This window comes from Acanthochromis polyacanthus, chromosome 12, assembly GCF_021347895.1.
Source record: "Acanthochromis polyacanthus isolate Apoly-LR-REF ecotype Palm Island chromosome 12, KAUST_Apoly_ChrSc, whole genome shotgun sequence".
NCBI lineage: Eukaryota > Metazoa > Chordata > Actinopteri > Pomacentridae > Acanthochromis > Acanthochromis polyacanthus.
Window position 1 is genome coordinate 7455615 of NC_067124.1, and position 19987 is coordinate 7475601.

A 19987-nucleotide genomic window follows, 5' to 3' on the forward strand; every position below is an offset into this window, starting at 1 on the left:
GATTCTGCCATCAATACATACTACTGCCAATATACCCTATATTGCCAAAAGTATTCACTCACCTGCCTTGTCTTATTTGGATTGGTTAGTGAATACTTTTGTCAATATAGTGTATGTTTTAAACAAATGAAAATAAATCATAGCCATTTGTTTTATTTATTACTTACACAGTCACTCTGAAATGACTACACAGGCTCACATACACACGTGGACAAAATTGTTTGGTACCCCTCAGTTAAAGAAGGAAAAAACCCACAATTCTTCACTGAAATCACTTGAAACTCACAAAAAGTAACAATAAATAAAAATTTATTGAAAATTAAATAATCAAAAACAGCCATTACTTTTGAATTGTTGATTAACATAATATTTAAAAAACAAAACTAATGAAACAGGCCTGGACAAAAATGATGGTACCTCTATAAAAGATTGAAAACTATTTGACCCAGAGTGACATGATTAACTCAGGTGTGTCATTTAATTGACATCACAGGTGTTTCCAAACTCATAATCAGTCAGTCTGCCTATTTAAAGGGAGACAAGTAGTCACCCTGCTGTTTTGGTTGAAAAGGTGTGTACCACACTGAACATGGACAACAGGAAAAGCGAAGGAGAGAATTGTCCCAGGACATCCGAAAAAAAAATTATAGACAAACATCTTAAAGGTAAAGGCTATAAGACCATCTCTAAACAGCTTGAAATTCCTGTGACAACAGTGGCTCATATTATTCAGAAGTTCAAGACCCACGGGACAGTAGCCAACCTCCCTGGACGTGGCCGCAAGAGGAAAAACTGATGACAAATTGAAGAGACGGATCGTTGGAATTGTATCCAAAGAGCCCAGAGCAACCTCCAAAGAAATTAAAAGGTGAACTCCAAGGCCAAGGCCAAGGTACATCAGTGTCAGATCGCACCATTCGTCGTTGTTGAGCCAAAGTGGACTTCATGGGAGACGACCAAGGAGGACACCACTGCTTGAAAAAAACTCATAAAAAAGCCAGACTGGAATTTGCAAAAATGGCATGTTGACAAGCCACAAAGCTTCTGGGAGAATGTCCTTTGGACAGATGAGACCAAACTGGAGCTTTTTGGTAAGGCACATCAACTCTATGTTCATAGGCTCAAAAACCAAGCATATGAAGAAAAGAACACTGTCCCTACGGTGAAACATGGAGGAGGCTCAGTAATGTTTTGGGGCTGCTTTGCTGCATCTGGCACAGGGTGTCTTGAAAGTGTGCAAGGTACGATGAAATCTGAAAGACTATCAAGGCATTCTGAGAGAAATGTGCTGCCTAGTGTCAGAAAGCTTGGTCTCAGTCGCAGGTCATGGGTCTTCCAACAGGACAAACGATCCAAAACACACAGCCAAAAACACCCAGAATGGCTGAGAGAAAAGCGTTGGACTATTCTAAAGTGGCCTTCTATGAGCCAGATCTGAATCCCATTGAACATATGTGGAAGGAGCTGAAACATGCCATTTGGAGAAGACACCCATCAAACCTGAGACAACTGGAGCTGTTTGCTCATGAGGAGTGGGGCCAAAATACCTGTTGACAGCTGCAGAACGCTCATTGACAAATACAGAAATCGTTTAATTGCAGTGATTGCCTCAAAAGGTTGTACAACAAAATATTAAGTTATGGGTACCATCATTTTTGTCCAGCCCTATTTCATAGTTGGTTTTTTTTTTTTTTTAAATAATTATGTTAATCAACAATTCAAAAGTGATGGCTGATTTTTGATTATTTAATTTTCAATAAATTTTTATTTATGTTACTTTTGTGAGTTTTCAAGTGATTTCAGTGAGAATTGTGGGGTTTCCTTCTTTAACTGAGGGCGGGGTACCAACAATTTTGTCCACGTGTGTATCAGTGTCTTTGTCATCAAGGCTAATTTGGTCTGGGTGGGGCTGTGTTTAATCACAGGGGCACATTAAAGAATGACAAAAATGATATTTAAACCACTAAGCATTTTATTTTACTTATATTAAAATTAAACAAACGTTTTTGAGGTTTTTATACAAACAAATTCATCAACTGAAACAATGAGGTTCATCAATGCCACTGTGAAATGTTGTAACATAAGAGCATTTTCTAATCAATCACATGCCAGGGCAAAAGTGGTTGGTTCCTGTCATTCAAAATCCTTTAGAACTACAGTAACAGGATACGGCGGTTGTGCTGTCTGGAAAACAGGTCCTCAAATACATTAGGATCCACGGCCTGTCTGGATTCTATACTCAGGAGTCACACATCATTCCTGGACTCGCTAATATCTGTGTAAAGATGCACAGTAAATATAATTTACAACTACAATTATATACTTAGTGAATGCACCATGTACCATATGCATATATTTTAAAATGCAGGCGATGCATTTGTTTATGTTTTTAACACAAGATTCATATGTCAATGACACAAAAAAATATTTTCAGCAGAAAGCAACATTTTATGGACATACAGTACTATAAATTGTAATGACACTGATTTGAAAATTGCAAATATAAACACATTTTCTACATCACAAACCTGATGGTGCAGTAGGCTACTTGATCCACACCGATCCCCTTTGCTGTCCCATTTGGTTGTTCCTCTTTCTGTCCCTGCATGTTAATGTCCCTCTCTGTGACTTTCATTGCCTCCACTCCATCCTTCTCCAACTCTTCAGGCTATCCTTCTTCCTGCTCCTCAGCTCTCTCAACACCTTTAGATGATCACGCTGCTTTCACTTTTTTAATTTGGGGCAAAAAAGGATGTAATGTCTCTTTCTCGCCTCATGCTTACTGGCCTACAATAAGGAGGCTAGCAGAAGCATCCATCTCATTTAACAAGTAATGTTACCATATACTTAAGCAAGGGTGGACACTGTTCATTACTTTATTCACCAAATGTATTATTTATCAAAATGCAACAGCCAAGACTGAGGTTACGTGGTTAACATCATCACACCACTGGGATATTTGATTGACATTTGCTTTGATGAGTTTGCATAGCAACGCTAAACATGGAGAAGCCAGACATTTACAAACTTGGAGTGGGGAGCAACAGGAATACGGTCATATTTGCAACAAATCACTTTACAGGGTGACATCATTTTGCATGGGTGTGGCTGGTGAGATTTAACCAAACTGCCAAATTGGGGTTCAGTTTCGCTTTGAGCTCAGTTTCTCACAGATCAAGGTGGTACTTGACAGAATTTTTCATAAATTAAAATCATTTTAAAAACTGTATTTTTGTGTTTTCTTGTGCTATGTTTGTCTTATATTACAATAAGTTTGATGATCTGAAACATTTTGACTGTGACAAATATGCAAAATAGAAAGAATCTGTAGGAGGGAAATAAGCAAGCAAGCAAAGTTTATTTATATAGCACCTTTCGCAGAAAGGGAAATTCACAAAGTGCTTCACAATAAAATCAGGAGAATTATTTTTTTTAAATCAGCAGTGAACACAGGGTGAGCACAACCATGTGCACAGAATACAATAACAGCAAACAAGTTGTCACAACACCACCACCTAAATAAAAGCCTGACTGAACAGCCAGGTTTTTATCTGCCTTTTGAAGGACTCCAGAGAGACTAAATGGCGCAGAGACAGTGGCAAAGCATTCCAAAGCCTCGGAGCCATACTTGACAGGCTCGATCCCCTCTACTCCTACAGTACACTGTAGTTGCACCTTATATTTGTGATATTGTCCAGATTTAGATAAAAATACAAAAGTTACTATGATTATTGTTATTTTATTTGTATATGTATTTTGGCATGAATGTTCAAGATTGTCAGGGATTCCACACTTGATCCATTATTGGCACCACTTTTACTCTCATGCCATTCCTACAAACTGGCAAGTTCCTCATTGATGATAGACGCTGTTTACCGATGTTCCCTAAACGCCTCACACGCGCCACGGACACGCCAGCGATGGGGCTGCAGTTCACTGACAGGTGTGAGACCAAAAATTGTTGTAAAAGAATGAAATAAAAACGTTCCACTGTTGAGATTTGACCAACTTGAAATCATGTGATTTTATATACATACACTGTTTTCTATGAGCAGACCTTTCTATACATAGAGTGCATTTTTAAATGTCAATACAACCATAGATATCTATTGAATACAACTGTCGGTCAGCGGCTGCTTTCCGGGTCCGCCCTCTACGTCACAGCTATTTTTCTAGCTCCAAAAAAAAAAATCCAAGATGGCAAACAGGAAGTAGGCAGGCGCATCGCTTCAGAAATCAACGGGTGACGTCATCTTCTACAGTCTGTAGTGTAAGCAGGAGCAACAACACTGACTGGAGAAGTCAGCCTGTCTGCCAGTGAAACGGTTTCCCTTCAGCCAGCGCCGATGGACAACGCCCAGGAGCGACGCAAGCCCACAAGGAATAATAAACGAGGAAGTCGAGGCTTTGTTCCTGAGGTTGGTTCATCGTGTGGAACCTTCACCTATATGGAACGGGCGATGGAGCAGCTTAACGTACAGCTCAACCGGCTGACCCGTTCCTCCGCCGGGCCAGGGACCGTGGAACTCCCGGAAGGTAACGATGTAGGATCTCAAAGGCATTCGCTAAACAGCGTCAGCTTCCACGCTCAAACAGTTTTGCTCACGTGGTAAACTGTGGCACAGCAGTCCACCTCCTCTGCGCTATCAGTGATGTTTTTGGAGGGCCACTGCCATGTGTTCTATTAGTAAAAATACACCTTCTACTCAGTTTAGTGACTCAGCTGACAGTGGAGTGGGTCAGTGCTGTTAATCAGCCTGGACTTAGCAGTGGGGGGACTCACTCGATACTTCCAAAGAATTCTAAAAAGAACTGTGTTACTTTAAGTATTAATGTGTATTGTTTATGTACATGCACTGTGTCTTCTCGGAGTAGATATGTTTGTAGTGTTTTTGTAGTCTGCAGTATGATACGCGCAAGTCTTCAAGAGCTGCCTGACTGATGTGACACATGGCACTGGGAATTAAGACCTGCATGAACCAAATATGCTGGCAAAAGGGTTCATGTATGAAACCTGGCTCTTTAGTTATTAACTGACTAATGTGCATTACAATATTGCAACAAGAGAGCTTTCCTATGAAGTACCCTCGGGCTGTAGAGCAAACAAGGAAAGAGGAAACTGTTAAAGAAATTAAAGCCAAAGTAGATGAGAATTAGCCTAGCCACGCTATGGGAGACGCCAGTGTTTACAAACAGTGACGTCACGAAGGCACGTGATAACCGCGCTGGTTGGCAAGAGGAACCAGAGGAACAATGGCTGATGATAACAATGCGAAACTATCCTTCCGTGAAATTGTCCGATTATGCTCAATCCTTATCACCTGGAGGCCCGACAAATATACGTAAGCTGAGATATCAGGGAAACAGTGAAACCTTGCCAGATCCCTACAATTTGAAGACTGGGCGGGTTGACGATCCTTCATTGTGGCCGGACATTTCCTTCACCGACATTTATTTTTACTTAATGACACCGCTGGGCAATTCACCCACCCAAAAATATATAATTATGAATTAAAAATAATATATGTTCTGTTTATCTTTAACAGGATGTCAAAGAAACGTCAGAAGTTGCTGTATGTTTTGTCTGTAGTATGGCTTCTATGTAACAGTAACAGACCCACAGCATTGGTGATCGAAAATAGGAACAATTCTAAAAAACGATCGCTAGACGCATACAGAAACAAATATGGTTACAAATAGGAGGCTGCTGGCTTAAGGAGATGTTATTGAATATGCTTCATTCGACTTTAGTATACTTTCATAGCCTTAAAAGCCGATCTGTAACACATGACAAACACTGAACCAAACCGAAAGTGTAGAGATCGCTTCACGCGAAGGATGCAACACTAAATCAATATCTTTGGTAAATAAGCTCAAAGTTGGACATACTAAACATGCTAAACTGGTTGAATAGTTTACCTGAAGAAAAGTGGGAGCCACAAACACGATCTCTGCTGCTTACTGGGGTACAATTTTCCTGTGATGGCTGAGCCACCGCCATCTTCTCTCTCCTGACATCGGTATTCAGTGAATTTCAAGCCTGATCCCTTCTCAAAACGCTTCGTACAACCAACAACTACACACGCTATTACATTGTGGTAAATACATGTGCAATTTCATTCATGAAAAGCGATAACTTTACGTATTTGTTTCAAACCCGATACCGTTCTCGTAGCAAGCCGTTATGTACTGCCGGTTCTTGCCAACCAGTAGCAATCTTTGCTACCACGTGACCATAGCAAATGACGACACGCTGGCGTCTCCCATACCCATGTTCTGACGGCACCAAGGGTCTAGGGAAGCTCGACAGGGAGGCCAGGCGGGCTAAAAGGTTGTCTATCAAATCCCTCTGCAGCAATTGGGTAGGTATACAACCAATCAACGCAACGAATAGCCTGACGTAGTTCCTAGAGCACCGGCGGATTGTGGCTAAGTCCCATTAGCTTCCCAACCAGCGGAGCCGCGGAGCCAACTGGTATATTAAGGATTTGCCATATCCCGTTGGCATAAGTCCAAATACGTCTTTCTTCTCAATGAAACACTTCAGTGCCGTCCTTTGTTTATCTTTCAAGTTGAATTTCAGTTTCAAATCTTTAGGGCAGTGGCCAAAGCCGAGTTAAAAGATAACTGTTTATTGTGCGCCTTTTTTTTTTTTTTTTTTTGTGCGCCAGTTGTTTCTATCAGAATCGTTGCGCCTCTGTCGTCACTACATTACGCCCACCTTCTGACTCTACACTTCATGGTGATTCTTCCGGCCAGTTTTAGGAGCATCCAGCCTCGATCTTATGGAGGGTAACTAGACCCACCCTGGCAGAGAATTAAATTCATTGCCGTGGGTTGTTCTAGCGCGGCTAGGCTAGATGAGAATGTTATTTGGACTAAAAAAAGATTTTGTATTAGCAGAATATGTCTTTGCTGCCAGATGTAAAAGACAAAGATCTACAGAGACTACAAATTAACAATTGAAAAAGGAAGACACTAAAATTAATGGTACTAGAAGGAAGCACATGTGGTCACTGTTTGACGAGTGATGTTGCGACAGAAATACTTCCTCCAACAATGGAAAAACACTCAGAACTTAGTAACATTCCCTTTAATAAGTTGAACTTGGTAATTTGATTTTAAGTTGTTTTTAAGTTGACTGAGCTCTCAAAATTAAAATATTTATTAGGAGAAGAAAACAGAGAATATCTAGATGCACAACAGTATTGGAACCATGAGGCCAGTTCCTTTATTTTTGCTTTAGACTGAAAACATCTGGGTTTGACATCAAACAATGAATATAACACAAGAGATCAACATTTCAGCTTTTATTCCAGTATTTACATTATGAGTATATTTTCCATTTTCAGACTCCACTGGTAGGGATAAACCTGGGTTTGGAGGAGTTTGGCATGTAGTTTTGTGAAATTTCTTTGAGAATCATCACTACATTAGGTCATTTGGATTACATCAGCATAATGCAGCCATGACCGCATACATAGATGTGTTTGGATAGTGGGATTTTTTTGTTGGACATTTTCATGCATTGACATGGAAGAGATGCTTGAAGAGATTAATTTCACAGTGGAGGAAACTTTGATCAGAACCTCTAGTGGTTATTCCTCAAATGCTCAGTAAAAACACAAAGTAGTGAATACTTTGTTCATCTGTCTTGAACAGTATCATTCAGTTTCTGTTAGTTCATAAAGAATAAAGTTACCTAGTAAAAATTGGTTGTTACCAAATTTTTTGTTTCCGTTTCACAGACATTTTAAACAGATGATCTAATAATCATTTCCAAAGCTGTACATATAGATTAAGAAGTGAAGGAACCATCAACAACCAACTGTAAATGGATGACCTCAAGCTATAGTTTAATTACTCCTCTGTGTCTCCTCCATAGATAATGAAACTGCTGTGTACACACTGATGCCTATGGTCATGGCTGACCAGCATAGGTAAGCATCCATCCTGATGGTACAACATGGGTAATGTATTAGTATACAGTGTAATACTGTATTGCTTCTCAGACTGTGCTTGAGCCAAAATACATGTATTATGGCATATTTATCTACTTTGACAGATAGAAACAAGCCTCATTATGTTTTTACTTTGATTTGCACATCTTTACTACTGCAGAGGTATAATATTGTCCCCTCCAGAAGAAATTAATTTTTCCCAATCCATCCTGTCTCTTAAAGGTCAGTGTCAGAGTTGCTGCTCAACTCCAAGTTTGATGTGAACTACGCCTTTGGACGGGTCAAGAGAAGTCTACTGCATATTGCTGCCAAGTAAGATACAATAATGCTTACACTGTTCTTCTTTTAGAGAAAGCACTAGAGATCGGCGTTATTACCTAACGCCAATCCCTAGTGTGCTAATTTATTGAGATACAAATCAGTATTTACAGTACAATACAATACAATGACTTTATTAATCCCCAAAGGGAATTCAAAATAATAGTAATGTGTATGCATTAACTGTCACATTTAGTCATAAATTTGATTATTATTTTTGAAATAATGTCTTTAGATTTGTCTTTGTTATCATTGCACTGCACAATAAATCATGGATTTGGACCACATGTAACATTTAGGAACTATTGAAAGGAAGATTCTTATCACCTGCTGCTGAGAAAAAGTTGCTTAGGATGGACAACCAAGAATCGCTAAAAAGTAGGTCTGCAATGCATTAGATGCTGCTGAAACAGAAGTGCCACAGCTAAGCACGTTTTTGATTGCTATGGGCTGAGAGGCTGCCATGCAAGAAGCAAGTGCCCCTTTGATTGACGTTTGCTGCTGATCATGTGGACAAAGAAAAGCCTTCTGGAGGAAATCTCTGTGATCGCATTAAAAAAACATAACAATTCAACCACAATGACCAGAAATATGTTTGGAGGAGAGAAGGTGAGGCCTTTAACCCCAAGTACACTACATCAACCCGTCAAGCATAGTGGTGGCAGTATTATGGTCTGGGATTGTTTTGATGCCAGTGAAATTGGTGCTTTACTCAAATTAAATTGTATAATGAAGAAGGAGGATTACTTTCACATTCTTCAGGCCAAATCTAAAATAACCAACTAGAAGGTTTCAATAAGACAATAACTCCAAACACCACATCATAGGTGGTAAAGAAATGACAAAATGAGGCTCGAATTAGGATTTAAGACTGATTGTTAGCTAACAGCGTTGACTAGTTTAGGTGATATCTCAAGCACACAGTCAGAAACAGAAACAGTGATTGGTTGTAGGTTAGTTTTCATGTGCAGTCAAGCTCGATATATATACGTATATTTTAGGGCTGGACCTGAATATCCGGTCGTGACGGTGGTATCTGAATATGTATGTTCCTTTGTCTCCCCATCCCCCTCATTACATCCAGAAATGCCTAAAATTTGCCAAGGAGCACAAACACTGGACTGTAAATGACTGGAAGAAGGTACTCTGGATGGACGAGTCCAAGTTTGAACTCCTCGGTCAACATCGTCATGTTTATGTCTGCAGAAAAGCTGGAGAACGTTTTTTGATGCTAGATGCATTGAACCCACAGTGAAACATGTGGAGATTCCATTATGGTATGGAGTTCTGTTTGTAGAAACAGCATTGGCAAATTAGTACAAATGGATGGCATCGTGAACAAGAAGGTCTACCGCAACATCTTGGTGTATCATGGAATCCCTTCTGGATGAAACCTGATTCTGTGAACCATGGGTCATAGACCAAGAAAGCAATGACCCCAATCATACTTCAAAGCTGTGCAGAGATGACTGGACCAAGAAAAACAATCTGGAGAACTGGAACTGATACTGGCTAAGTCAAAGTCTAGACTTGAATCCTATTGAACAGATCTGAGATTTATTAAATTCAAAAAGAGGAATGCACAAATCTTCATCCAAAGCAAGTCTCTGAGAACAATTAGAACTATTTGGAACTCAGTAACAAAAGAGACTGTTGAAAAGTTCATAACAACAAAGGTAGCAAGAATGCAGCTGTTATCAGGACCAAAGGAGGTCATACAAAATATTAAGATGTTTGGTTAATTTATGTGAGTAAGGACTATTTAGTTGTTCCTGTCTGTAGTAAATAACACTGCAATTTTTATTTTGAAACAAATTTTTGACAGATTTCTAAAATTTATGTTTTCTTGTTTGGTGGTCTAATAAATTTGTTAAGCACTATACATACATACATACATACATATTTCGCAAAATCGAGTTTCTTTGCATATGTACTGATGTCGGCTACTCAGACATTAAGTGGTACTGTGTTGTCTTTATACAGCTGCGGGTCAGTGGAGTGTCTGGTTCTGCTGCTGAAGAGAGGAGCCAACCCAAACTACCAAGACATCTCAGGCTGTACCCCTCTGCACCTTGCTGCTAGGAATGGTATGAGAATACATACATACCAGATTTAATCTCTGTTTACATGTTGGTGATTCCCAGTGAGTTCACTTTTTGGTCATACTGAAGGCCTTTTCTTCCTCAGTGATCATTGCAACACTGTTTTTAAGCATTTAAAATATAATATATTTAAAATCTTGCAGTCTTTTCTTTCCTACATTTTGTTGCTGTGTGCACAAAGACAGAAGTAGAATCCACAAAACTACTCTATACCTCTATTTAAGTTTCAAAAAATGCCTCAGATTACCTTTCATTCCCTTTTAGAAATGCTGCAAGTGGTCATAGTGGGTTAATTTAGTCATATGTACCATTTTTAATTGCTCCATTGGGACAAATAAAGTTGTCTGAATCTGAATTTTAGACAACCCCCAGCAATGATGCCATATTCTGTAATCTAAGATTTACCAGTAATCAGCAGCTGACCAGACAGAAGCACATCAAACTTACCTAACCTTAGAGAAACATTTTAAGGCACAACACAACATTTTAGCTGTCCAGAAGACAAGATTACATCTTTGCTATATTTGTTATGCTTGATTCCACTGTCCACCTAAGCCAGAATACAACCGGACAGAATCAGCATCCACTGATTAGCTTGTTTGAGAACTAATAAAGCCAATGTTACTGTCTGCCCTGTTTGATTTTATACTGGTCAATATGGTGCACATTAAAATGTTTTAGATACATAATAATGTTAAACAATGGACAACACTTTAGGACCGAGCCAAGTGGCCTCACACTGTCTATCTCGTTGAAGCATATACCGATCAGGCATAGCATTATGACCACCTGCCTATTGTTGTGTTGGTCCCTTTTGCTGCCAAAACAGCCTGACCTGTTGAGGCCTGCACTGCTCTAGACCCCTGAAGGTGGGGTCGATGCTCGATTGGATTGAGATCTGGGGAATTTGGAGGCCAAGTCAACACCTCAAACTCATCATTGTGCTTCTCAAACCATTCCTGAACCATTTTGCTTTGTCGCATTGCATGTTGTCCTACTCAAAAAGGCCACTGCCATTAGGGAATACCCGGTTCCATGAAAGGGTTACATGGTCTACAACAATGCTTGGGTACGTGTCAAAGTAACATCCACATCGATGGCAGGACTCAAGGTTTCCCGGCAGAACATTGCCCAAAGCATCACACTGCCTCCATCAGCTTGCCTTCTGCACATAGTGCATCCTGGTGTTGTCCAGGCAAGCGACATACACGCATTTGGCCATCCACACGATGTAAAGGAAAACATAATTCATCAGCCCAGGCCACCTTCTTCCATTGCTCCACGGTCCAGTTCTGATGCTCATGTGTCCATTGTTGGCGCTTTTCGTGGGGCACAGGGGTCAGCATGGACACTATGACTGGTCTGTGACTATGCAGCCCCATATGCAACAAACTGCGATGCACTGTGTGTTCTGATACTTTTCTATCAGAACCAATATTAGCATCTTCAGCAATTTGAGCAACAGTAGCTTGTCTATTGGATTGGACCACACTGGGCAGCTTCGCTCCCCTCGTACATCCGTGAGCTTTGGCTTCCCATGACCTGTCTCCAGTTCACCACTATTCCTTCCTTGGACCACTTTTGAGAGTTACTGACCACTGCAGACCAGGAACACCCCACAAGAGCTACAGTTTTGGAGATGCTGTGACCCAGTCATCCCTCCATCACAATTTGGTCTTTGTCAAACTCACTCTAATCCTTACGTTTACCTATTTTTCCTGCTTCTAACACATCAACATTCACTTGCCTGCCTGATATAGCCAACCCACTAACAGGTGCCATGATGGAGATAATCAGTGTTATTCATTTCACCTGTCAATGGTCATAATGTTATGTCTGATCTGTGTACATTTGGAATCAAATGTAGCTTATCTAACTGTTTCCTCTGGTAAGAATGTAACTGGATAAATCTTTGACTTTAATGTGTCTTTTGAATGCCTTCTGTTTCCACTCGTTTTCTGTATGTTATTGTCAGTTGACTGTAAACATAGGCATGACTATAAAATGACATGAAACAGAGTAACTGTATGCATCGTGACATTAATGCTTAGCCCTTTCCTTCACTGTTCCCTCAGACAGAAGAAGTGTATGGGCAAACTACTGGAATATAATGCTGATGTCAATATCTGCAACAATGAGGGACTGACTGCTGTGAGTTTACTCTAATTCTCTGGTTTTGCTTCATGTGTACTATATTTGTTAGATCACTATAATCATCATTGGTGCGCTCCCTGTGTGACTGTTGTTTAATTCATTTGTGTAGTCAGGATAGTGACAGTGTTCACATTTTTCTGTGCTGCAGATCCACTGGTTGGCAGTAAATGGTCGAACCGAGCTTCTGCATGATTTGGTCCAGCACGTGTCCAATGTTGATGTGGAGGATGCCATGGGGCAGACTGCTTTACATGTAGCCTGTCAAAATGGACACAAAACGGTAAGCAATTTCAAAATATCTTAGCAATTTTAAACCATAGATATGCGACACACATTTTTAGTCCTGCTAGAAGAGCATGGGGATCAATGCATTGCAACAGATTTGGCCATTGGCTTGATCGATCCTTCAGTCAACACATTTGATCAATTCACTGCATCTGTAGGAACCCTGCATTTAGTTCGTGTTACACCCATTTAATAGATAATTTGACAGTGGTGGTGCAACGGTTAAGTTACTGGACTGCTGATCTGAAGGTCAGAGGTTCAAGCCCCCAATACGGCCACTTTTGGGCCCTTGAGCATCCCTCCTGCTCCGGGACGCTATACCATGGCTGACCTTGTGCTCTCACGCCCCCAGTTGGGAGGTTATGCAAAAATCTGAATTTCCCCTCATGGGATTAATAAGGGATTAAAAAAATGTAGTAGTGACGCTATCTTGTGGTTGGCTCACCTACTGCAACCACAGCATTAGCTATCCACTGTGTAGGGTGCATCCGTCATGTGCTCATGGTACGTTAGTGTAACTACTGTTAAGACCAGTTTATGGTTTGTATGGCTGTGTGCACCAGCCAAAAAGTGGACTGTGGACGCAGCTCTGTTCATACTTGAATAGAGCTGTGCCAGCCAGGGCGACTGTGGCTCACTTGGGAAAGTGGGTTGTCCATTAATTGCAGGTTTATTGGCTAGTCACATGACCCTCTATATGTTGAGGTGTCCTTGGGCCAAACAACCCGAACCTGCTCCAGATAGCAGACAAGCACCTTGCATGGCATCTCTGTCGCCATTGTGTGAATGAGAAAGACATGGTAAAGTGCATTGAGTACTGCTGAGGTAGAAAAGCTCTGTATAATTGCAGACCATTTACCAGTTACTTACCTTCATATCAAAGACAGAAAAACACATATGGAAACAGCAGCTGACACGATTGCGATGTATTGGTTGTTATTGCTGAAACGTAAACATAGCCTAGAATTTCTGGAAAAATGAGGACACCTGGCTGTGTTTTGGCTCTGTCAACAGTGCATGTGCAAACTAAGGTCCTCCAAAGTTCGGCAGAGACTACTTTAGTTAAAAGTTTCAATGAATGAATTGAAAAGTGTGGGGTGACCACTAAGTCTTTCCTCATCTCAAGCATTTGTTTAAACGGCACATGCGCTGTTGGTGGGTTTGTCATGTGGATAGTCTGTGCAATCATAAAATCTGGGCTACTCATGGACAGCTGATCAGCACAGACCCTTGCAGACTTTAATGAATGACAAAATTTACATCACGCATACCCTTGCATACACGGAAAGCATGAATTGTCCATTGGAGCTTCAGTCTTACTCTACTGCTACTGAATTGGAATGCAAAAAAATATTGAATTGTGTTGCTAATTATCATTGATCTATTTTTTGTTTTATTCATTATATCAGAAATACTTTATTGATCCTCAAGGGAAATTGCTTATAATGCTTCTATATAAGCAATATAATCAATATTGATTATATATAATCATATACACTTTCCCAGTTTGTGATATAAGTATATGATGTGTCTCCTCAGACAGTGTGTGTCTTCTGGACAGTGGAGCTGATATCAACCGGCCAAACGTCTCTGGAGCCACACCTCTTTACTTTGCCTGCAGGTTATGCCATCAGTAATAATAAAATTGGGAATTTAGAGATTGATCTCAACTCTTTGCACTGTTGCGTAAATCTTAGAGATTAGAGATTCACTGATGTACTTCTTTTAATTTCACAAATGACCTAAAACGAGGGGTCGGTTTTATCGCAGTTGTTAGTTTACATGTTGCTGAATAACGTAAAATATTAGGGATTGCAATTTTCAAAAATGGCAGTACTCAATTTTGCATGTTACTCAAGTTGAACTTAAACTTGTCTTGTGTTAATGTTTAGTCATGGTCAAAGAGACACAGCACAGATCCTGCTGTCTAGAGGTGCCAAATATCTTGCTGACAAAAATGGAATCACTCCTCTGGATCTCTGTGTGCAGGTGACTATTCCAACACAAGTTAAGCTTTCATGCATCATTTTACCTTATTTTACCTCCGTTTTGTTTTGTGTTGTTTTATTGTACTTCCTATGTGTATGGGTTTTTTTTTAAGGGTGGATATGGGAAACCTGTGAAATTCTCATCCAGCACCACACCAGACTGTTCCAGACCCTCATCCAGATGACACAGAATGATGATATTAAAGAGAACATGGTATGATCAGTTTGTTGGTAAGTTTCATGGAAAGTTGTCTGTATACATTTCAGGTGTGTGTGTGTGTGTGTGTGTGTGTGTCTGTGTCTGTGTGTCTGTGTGTCTGTGTGTCTGTGTCTGTCTGTCTGTCTGTCTGTCTGTCTGTCTGTGTGTCTGTCTGTGTTCTGTCTGTGTGTCTGTCTGTCTGTCTGTGTGTCTGTGTGTCTGTCTGTCTGTGTGTCTGTCTGTCTGTCTGTGTGTCTGTCTGTGTGTCTGTGTCTGTGTCTGTCTGTCTGTCTTGTGTGGTGTGTGGTGTGTTGTGTGTGTGTGTGTGTGTGTGTCTGTGTGTCTGTCTGTCTGTCTGTCTGTGTGTCTGTCTGTCTGTCTGTCTGTCTGTGTGTCTGTCTGTCTGTCTGTGTGTCTGTCTGATGTGTCTGTGTCTGTGTCTGTCTGTCTGTCTGTGTGTCTGTGTGTGGTGTGTGTGTGTGTGTGTGTAGCTCAGACAGGTTCTGGAGCATGTCTCTCAGCAGAGTGACAGTCATTACCAGAGGATCTTGACCAGTCTTGGTGAAGTGGCTACTACAAACGGACACAAGCTTCTCAGGTAAAATTGTAAATATTAGAAAAACATATGTTCCTTTTGTTTTTTTAATTATTTGTTTTATGTTTCATATTTAGTAATTTCATAAATAATTCAGATTAATTCACTTTTGCAGTTTATTGTGCTGACTGATAAATTGTATTTTCATCTTCGCAATATGACCATGTGCAATAACCTCATAAGTGACTGCCTGAGAGGAAAGACCCCCAGCCCTCCTCCATTTTTGTTGGGTTTACCAATATATCTGTACCACCAACTGTCTGCATTTCACAGAAAGAATTTTAATATCATACCTGCCATTCTCGCGATTGTATTTTGTACGATTATTACAAATTGATTTCTGTTAAGATGAGTTTATCCTCTGCTCCCTGTCAGCTTGTCCAGCAATTATGAAGCTCAGATGAAGAGTCTTCTGAGAATTGTTCGTATTTTCTGCCATGTATTTCGCCTTGGGCCTTCATCACCTAACAATGGCAACGACATGGGCTACAATGGCAACAAGACACCTCGCAGCCAGGTCTTTAAGGTTAGTAGGTGTGTATACAGTACACTGGGATCTGTGTGCTTCCAAATTGTTTATCAAAACTGAGAATAAGATTTCATTCTTGGACCATTATGAACTGGTTATACTTTTCATTTTCTGATATCTTATGCAAAAATTAAAAATAGCAAAAGCAAAATATCAGTGGTAAAAATAAATGGCACACACACTCCACAAGTATTGCTATGCATTGAATTGACAGCTGAAAAATATCCACAGAATGTAATGCATTCTACGTGGTTGCTAAAATTTCTGCCTTCATTCAGTCCTTAGTATTTAAAACAGCAAAGCGGCCATATTGACCATTACACATTATTATACTGGCTTCTCTTTATTTCCTTTTCACTTGAAAAACACAATACGAATCGATTTCATTGGTTGCAGATGCATGCAAGACAGTTTCACTTTCATTGTAATTAAATGGAGGCAAAAATAATCTGAAGGCATCAGAGATAGGTTTCACTTAACCTGGTAAACTATAATCCAAATCTGTTTGTAGATCGCATGGACATATGTATCTTTGTAACATGGGTAATCCAACTCTTTGAAAGGTCTCTGCAAATTCATCTGACATTAGGTCTTTGAAAGTTCTGATGTCATTCCCAACACTCAGCATCAGTAGTGTCATAATGTTCCAGGTGATGCTTGAAATGACTTCCTGTTTTCTTCTCTGCAGCCACTGGAGCTGCTGTGGCACTCTCTGGATGAGTGGTTGGTGCTTATCTCCACAGAGCTGGACAGGAACAGGAAGAACCCATCTTCCTCCTCCTCCAGCAGTGAGATAGCCTCTCTGCTTTTTAAACAGCGCGAGTCTGATAGCTCTGTTGCCACACCAAAGCTTCCCTCCTTGTTGGACCATCATATCGTCATGGAGGCAGAGGCGTATGGTGATGGAGAGGATGTCATCTCCATGACAGCCAATCGGCTCAGTGCTGTTATCCAGGCCTTCTATATGTGCTGCTCCTCTCAGATGCCACAAGGGTCTGTACTCAGGTTTCTTCCGGCAGCTCTAATAGTATGCAAAAAAGCAAGTATCAGCTATGATCTGACAGACCTTGAGAACTCAGCAATTTACAGTGCTAAAAGGCTGCTGCTGTAGACATTGTTACAAATGCTATACTTCTTCTGACAAAAATACTACTGCAGTCAATTCAGACAGAAATCGAGAAAACTTCAAGAATTCAGGAAACTACAACCTGTATAATATTTTGGCAATTTTTTTTGACAATTTCAAATGATGTCAGATCTGTGAATTTTTGTATTTTTACGCTCAAAAAACATCTTGCCTGGAAAACAATTTTAAGGTTTAAATATCCCCAGAACACAGATTAATCTCATGTTTATTGAAACACATCATGGCAAGTGCTTTAACAGCAAGACAAGTGAGGTCAAGTTTGTATTGTATTCCCCTTCTCATAGTAGTTGGAGCTAAAATGGGTGAGTCCATTGTGAAATGATGACTCTTCGACATCGTTTTCTTTTGTTTTCAGTACAGCATTGATATCTTGTTTCACTTAACCTGCCAAACCTTATCTACTTTGTTTGCTCTCACGTCTCATTGTTTAAGTCCTTCTCCTAGCTGCATAATAATGGGCAATTAAAGCAGTGCTTAATAAAAAAAAAAAAAAAACAGAGGTCTGACATTCTAGCTGAAATGAGCCGTCTTGCTTTCTATTATCTGTTAGCCTTTCATGGCGCTTTCTGTAAGCATTTTGGATAAATTATGTCTTTTATTATGATCTGACATTCTTTTCAGTGTTTATACTGCTGTCTAGCTTTTCTTTCATGAACTATCAACCTCACCTCCCTTTCTTTTCTCACTCAGAATGACATCCCCCTGCTTCATTGAGTTTGTCTGCAAGCATGATGAGGTGCTGAAGTGTTTTGTAAACAGGTGAGCCACGGTTCCTCTACCATACATCACCCTTCTGACTAGGGACGTCATACGTATACACAGAAGTTAAAATATTTTTGATGCTTATGTACAGACACTGGTTTTAGGGAGTCTTGAAGCTGTTCATCTCATGTCAGTGCAGAGACAGAAAGGACCACAGGGGAATCTCAAAAACAAAATATTCTACAAACAAACATAGTAGAATCCATTATTTCCAAGCTGAAGTCAAAACAGACATCAAAAGAGAAGTTTGGAGGCCGTAAAATTTTAAAGATACCCGAGCTGCTTTTTTAGGGACTGACGTTATGGAAGCAAGACTTATAGTGCAAGAGGCCATTGAGCAGGCAGTAGGGGGGACTTTTTTGTGAGGGAACGCCATCAGCTGTTCCTCACCTCCACATCAGGTTCCAGGCAGCATAGCAACAGAAAATGCCATCCACATAATCCCAGGACCCACACAATTGGCTACTTTCCATGCTATTTTCATTTTCAATGAAATGTATTGAAATTATGTTTTCACATATTAGGTAAAATAGGACATGTTATTTTGGGATATTAGGTATTTTTCTCCCAAAATGTGTGGTATAAAATCCAAAAATATACTGCCCCTGTTCTCTGAAACATAAAGTAAGGATTAGTCATCAGATAGACTTGTAAACATTTAAACATTCTAAGTAGATGCATAGTTCAAATTTGGTATCGACATGTATGACAGAATTCCTGGCCTTGGTCAAAATTGACCATATTTAAATAGTGCATGGACAGCATTTATGGGTTGAAATATATTAACCAGTTAGACAGAAGGCAAAGGTCATGCATGTCAGAAGATGTATTGTTCTTTGGGTATAGTCCCTGGTTGTTCCACCAGGTGGAGCCTTCTATTGTTAACACAGTCGTGACCTGAGTCACTTGGATCACTGGCAGTAAATGTTTAAAATTAGCATCCCTACATTTCACACATTATATACTGGTTTTTGACCTGTCATTGTGTTTTCTCTGAATTTAATTGTTTTCTCATTTCCTCATGCAGTGTTTCTTGCTCTTCCTCCCTGTTTTCAGGAATCCAAAGATAATCTTTAACCACTTCCACTTTCTGCTGGAGTGTCCTGAGTTGATGTCACGCTTCATGCATATAATTAAAGGCCAGGTAAGGCATGACGAATGATTTATTCTATTTCAGTGTAAAATTCTACTGAATTTACTACTACTATGAAGCTTCTATGTTTTTAGTTTTTGTTGATGTCAAAAAGGTGAACATTACACTGCATGTTTATTATTGAGGTCATAGTGGATGGTGGTGGTGTACTGGACTGCATTGCCGTTCAAAATGTCCCAAATACTTTGTCCCTCTAATGTATGGGATGGACCAAATACTACAAATCGAGCAATTTGCCTATCATGTCATTTGAAATGCCATTTAAGTATAAAGGACTACTATAGTTACACATATTTATTTATTTGCATTTAAGGCTGTAAATGACAGAACATATCAATTATTACTATTATTATATAGTTACAGCCAAGGTGACTTTTTAACAGGAAAATGTCCTCCTTTGTGTACATTATAATCAAAAGAAATTATGTACACATAATATATACAAGCTTTGTACCCACATAGCAAACTATGGGTGAATCAATGTTGAATCTATGTTGAGACCTAACGTCGAAATTATACAGAAAGCGCAAGGTTTATAAAATGTTGAGTCAACGTTTTCTTTCATAGATTACATGTTTGCAAACATAGATTCAACATTAATTAAACATTGACCTGTCAAACATTTTAATTAAACCAAAATACAATGTAGATTCAATGGCATCTTTTAAACACAAACTTCAATGTTGACAAAATGTTGTTGAATCAACGTTGATCCAACCATCAGTCTTCAACCGTAACCACAATTCAACCTTCTTAACCTCTAATTCAACATTGATTTAACATCTTTTGCTATC

General features: G+C 39.7%; 1 protein-coding gene across 1 annotated transcript in view; it reads left to right on the plus strand.

Moving 5' to 3' along the window:
- Positions 1–4226: 4226 nt before the first annotated feature.
- hace1 (HECT domain and ankyrin repeat containing E3 ubiquitin protein ligase 1) overlaps positions 4227–19987 on the plus strand; it is a 28372-nt gene continuing 12611 nt past the window's right edge. The window contains 16 exon segments of the mRNA XM_051957276.1: positions 4227–4536; positions 7886–7940; positions 8184–8273; positions 10263–10366; positions 12456–12532; positions 12684–12815; positions 13616–13620; positions 14364–14441; positions 14713–14809; positions 14922–14931; positions 14934–15022; positions 15499–15605; positions 15978–16128; positions 16820–17124; positions 17969–18037; positions 19097–19184. Coding sequence (XP_051813236.1) covers positions 4347–4536; positions 7886–7940; positions 8184–8273; positions 10263–10366; positions 12456–12532; positions 12684–12815; positions 13616–13620; positions 14364–14441; positions 14713–14809; positions 14922–14931; positions 14934–15022; positions 15499–15605; positions 15978–16128; positions 16820–17124; positions 17969–18037; positions 19097–19184 — 1647 coding nt within the window. The 5' untranslated portion in view covers positions 4227–4346.